We start from the raw sequence: 3,729 nt of genomic DNA on the forward strand, positions 1-3,729 counted from the left end.
GCCACAGTGTGCTTGGCAGACTGGGTGAGCTGTTAAATTTGTTTGTTTGCTGATTAGTCTTCATGCTGTCAGCTTGGCTGAGGGGGTAACACTCACTCTAATTTCTGAAAACAGCTACATTTATCCCATTCGGTCTCATTCCTGCATTAAGAGCCTCAGAGACCCCTTAAATTCACCAGATTATATCCAAATTAAAGGATTGCCCATGATCTGCAGTTCACTCTTTTTATTTTTCTCTCAGTATTTGTTACTGCTAGTCATTTATGGATCTATGTTCTCATTTTTTCCCAGTTATTTAAGTAAAAAAAAATAAAGAAAGAAACCTCATGATGAATGAATCCTCTGAATTCATTTCTTCATTCATTGTAGAATGTAGAGACATTTGTGTACAATGTTTTGCTTCATAAATTGGTCATAAGCTTGAAAAATATGCCATGCACAATAAACCACACACTGAAAATTTTAAAATAATACAAAAACAAACAAACAAATAAATAATCAACTGAGATGCTCAAAAAAACACTGATGTAATTACAGTGAGAGTGCTGTTGAACATACTCTGAAATTATATTTCAAAACCATTTCATTATCAACAAAGGCATGATCACTTATTGCAACAGAAAGCGTGTTAATGCTGATGTGTGAAACACCCTCCCCAAAATAACATTCAGTCTGTCCTTTATGATTATGTTTTATGCCTCTGTACCCTCACATACCCTGTGTGTGTCGATGAACTATTAATATTGTTCTGAGTAACAAATATTCAAATATAAAAAATACAAATGATTTCGGTAAAAACAAGCGTGCCTGGGTTTAAAAGAGGTGGAAACACCCGCAATGGCACAAGAGAGAAGTTCATGCAAAGAGAACCGTATATATTAATCTATACACGACGCCAAACAAATAAACAGTCATAGAAAAGACGCAATAAATCAAACAAGAAGTACACCTTCTCATTTTCCCTCCATTGCTGGTTCTTCAGATCTTCCTTGCTGGCGTTGAGTGGCTTTGTTGGCTATAAAATGTATTTTGGGCATATGATCAGTCAAGGATTGAAAATGGAATGGATGTAGATGTGAAGGAAGTGAATAAAACATGTAATCAATCTTCCCTCGATTACATACATCATCCCATTTCCATGCAAGATATAAATATAGCTTATTTCTCTGGAAAGACAGTCAAGTTGTGCGTCAGGTGCTGAACTGGACAGCTCCTTTGAACGAGCAGCTCATAGATGCCTATGAAACAGGGGCTTCTGTTTGTTGATGTCGTGATGAAATCTCACACCCAGACCCACGGCGTCTACGAGACGAATGGCTAAATGACCAGAAATCTTGGGAGGCTTTCTTCACAGCACCGGTTTGGGATGGGTTTAAGTTGGAGAATTGCCAGCATCTTCAAATGTCGCTATTTTAACCCATTGTCCAGAGTGGCTCTTCATCCTTCGTCCTATACTCATACACTGAACCATCATCTTCACCTCTCGTTCACATGCACAGGCGACAAGTGCTTCAAACCGGTGATTAAAAGAAAAGGTTGACGAGGTATAATCGTTCAAGTTTACATGCCGGGAGATGACTTGTCTGTCATCCCATTGAGAACTTCGTCTATTCTGTCATCTTCAATGACCACTGTGGAGAGAGGACACAGATGTTTAGTAGAGCTTTTAAATAGCATGCATAAAGGCAAGAAAAGTGGCATTTATCTATTTGTGTCAGCAGGAAAATGCTGTTTTTAAATGTATGTACACTATATAAAATTTTAATGGAAAAACCATGCTATAAAAACAAAATACTGTAACTGGTTAACTGTAGGTTCCCTCATCATATAGCCTACATTGGAAAATATTTCAACTAGAAATATAAATGTAAGTTTTTTTTTTTTTTTTTTACGTATGTACACTATGAAACCCATAATTTGAATGGAAAAATAATGATATAGACAAAATACACAAAAGACAATGCATGCATGTTTACTGTAAAATGTAAATTCATATTGCTTATTTGTATATTCCAAGAGTGCTCTCCATGTTGCATCAGATTTAATTTTCTTCTTTTTTAAAGCGTATATTTTACAGTTTCTTCAGATTTATTTCTTCATATTCATATTTATGCTTTTTTTTTATTACTATTACTGTTTTTGTCTCATGTGTTTACCTGATGTTAATTTGTGTTTGTGTGCGTAACCTTGTGCTCTGTTTGTCATGTTTATTAGTCATCGTTACAGGTAAGTTCAATTTTGATATGTTATGGTGATTGCATATAGTACACATTTATTTTTTAAAGTTATTAACCCGCTTGATACCTACCGTGTTTTGCCCTGCCAATCTGCCCGAGTTTCGGTGGCCTTTTGGACTGTGATGTTCCGAAGAACGAGTTCGTGTCTTGCAGTCGACAGCTGAAGGAGAGCTGACTGACATCACTGTCCGCCCCGTAGCCGTTCATATTCCCCTCGTTGTATGGCAGCACTTCGGACATGGCTATACTCAAGTTCCCAGCTAAGGTCGTGGGGAAAAGCGAATATTATTTGTAGGTAGTTATGGATAAAGTCTTTCTAAACTACTACTTTTTTTTACTCAGTGTCGGAAAATACAGTCCAGCTAAGACCCTGGAACAACTATCAGCAGGTCCAGTCGTGCTGCTCTCCTGACCGAACCGTCGGTTGTACCGGAGAGAGGAGGGATACGTCCGCCTGCAGATGAGCTCTTGTGAGAAATACAGGGAGATCCCGAGACCATAAAGGAAACCCAAAAGTGAAGTCATTCATCCGGGTTTGAAGGGGGAGGGAGTAGGGAGAAATAAATAAATAAAGATGCGCGAGTGAAAGACAGTAGCTGAACAATAGCTTACTATAGTAAGACGTTTAACTAGGAATTAAACTAGTAGGCTTATCTATTTTACTAGTACCTATTACTAGAAAGTAATCAATTATTGACTAGTATCTCTTAATTTCATTGTTTACTCCAAAATAAATTATTCATTTGTGTTTCCTTATTCCGCATCCCAATAGTTCCAAGTAGCTAACCAATTGCAAATATGTGGTTCAGATGACTATTTATTTCCAATATGTATTCAAATTGTTGATGACACCCAGTTTTACTAACTAGTAGCCATTAATCAGCTCTTGTCTGCTTTTAAGTATTTAGTAAAGTAACAAGAATGACAATTTGACTAAAATATATACAAATAAAACCAGATATAGCAGCGCTTATTTATTTATTTATTTATTTTACTTATCAGTGAATTCAGAATCACATTATCTAAAATACACAACTTAAGACTAATCCCAAATGTTATGCCAAAGCACTGAGCAAATATGGATAAATATGTAAAAAGCTGCTGACCATCCTGGCGTTGCTCTGTTGTCTCCTAGTTAAAAACCTTGAGTTATCTTTTGGCTCCCTCCGCTGGGCATTTTTAATACATCCTAGAGCTTGTATAGTAGCAAAAAAAAAAAATCTGATGAAAACATGACAATCCAACTCTCTTTTCAAACTCATGTCAGCCAGCACTGACGGCTTCCAACAGATCTAACTTTTGCCTTAAAGGGGTCATAGGATAATACATGCACTTTTACAAGTTGTTTGAACTGAAATGTGTGTTGGCAGTGTGTGTACACAACCACCCTATAATGATAAAAATCCACCCAGTAGTTTTTTTTAATCTAGTTAAATGTTTTCCCCTTTCTCAAATCGAGCCGATCTCAGATGCCTGTCTGTGTGACGTCACA

At 36.8% G+C, this 3,729-nt stretch overlaps 2 protein-coding genes across 2 annotated transcripts in view; one reads left to right on the forward strand and one right to left on the reverse strand.

Annotated features, from left to right (window-relative positions):
- Window positions 1–377: 377 nt before the first annotated feature.
- Window positions 378–2,493, reverse strand: LOC107721881 (calcium/calmodulin-dependent protein kinase II inhibitor 2-like). The gene is made up of 2 exons (XM_016530074.1): window positions 2,309–2,493; window positions 378–1,631 (listed from the first exon to the last, which is right to left on the reverse strand). The coding sequence occupies exons 1-2, from the start codon at window positions 2,475–2,477 to the stop codon at window positions 1,561–1,563; spliced, it is 240 nt and encodes a 79-aa protein (XP_016385560.1). The 5' UTR covers window positions 2,478–2,493; the 3' UTR covers window positions 378–1,560.
- Window positions 2,494–2,675: 182 nt separating this feature from the next.
- LOC107721830 (acetylcholine receptor subunit delta-like) overlaps window positions 2,676–3,729 on the forward strand; it is an 11,020-nt gene continuing 9,966 nt past the window's right edge. The window contains exon 1 of the mRNA XM_016530001.1: window positions 2,676–2,757. The gene's annotated coding sequence lies outside the window, so the exon portion shown is untranslated. The remainder of the gene's footprint in view (window positions 2,758–3,729) is intronic.

The sequence above is a fragment of the Sinocyclocheilus rhinocerous genome, unplaced genomic scaffold (genome assembly GCF_001515625.1).
Source record: "Sinocyclocheilus rhinocerous isolate Xijiao unplaced genomic scaffold, SAMN03320098_v1.1 scaffold90, whole genome shotgun sequence".
Taxonomy (NCBI): Eukaryota; Metazoa; Chordata; class Actinopteri; order Cypriniformes; family Cyprinidae; genus Sinocyclocheilus; species Sinocyclocheilus rhinocerous.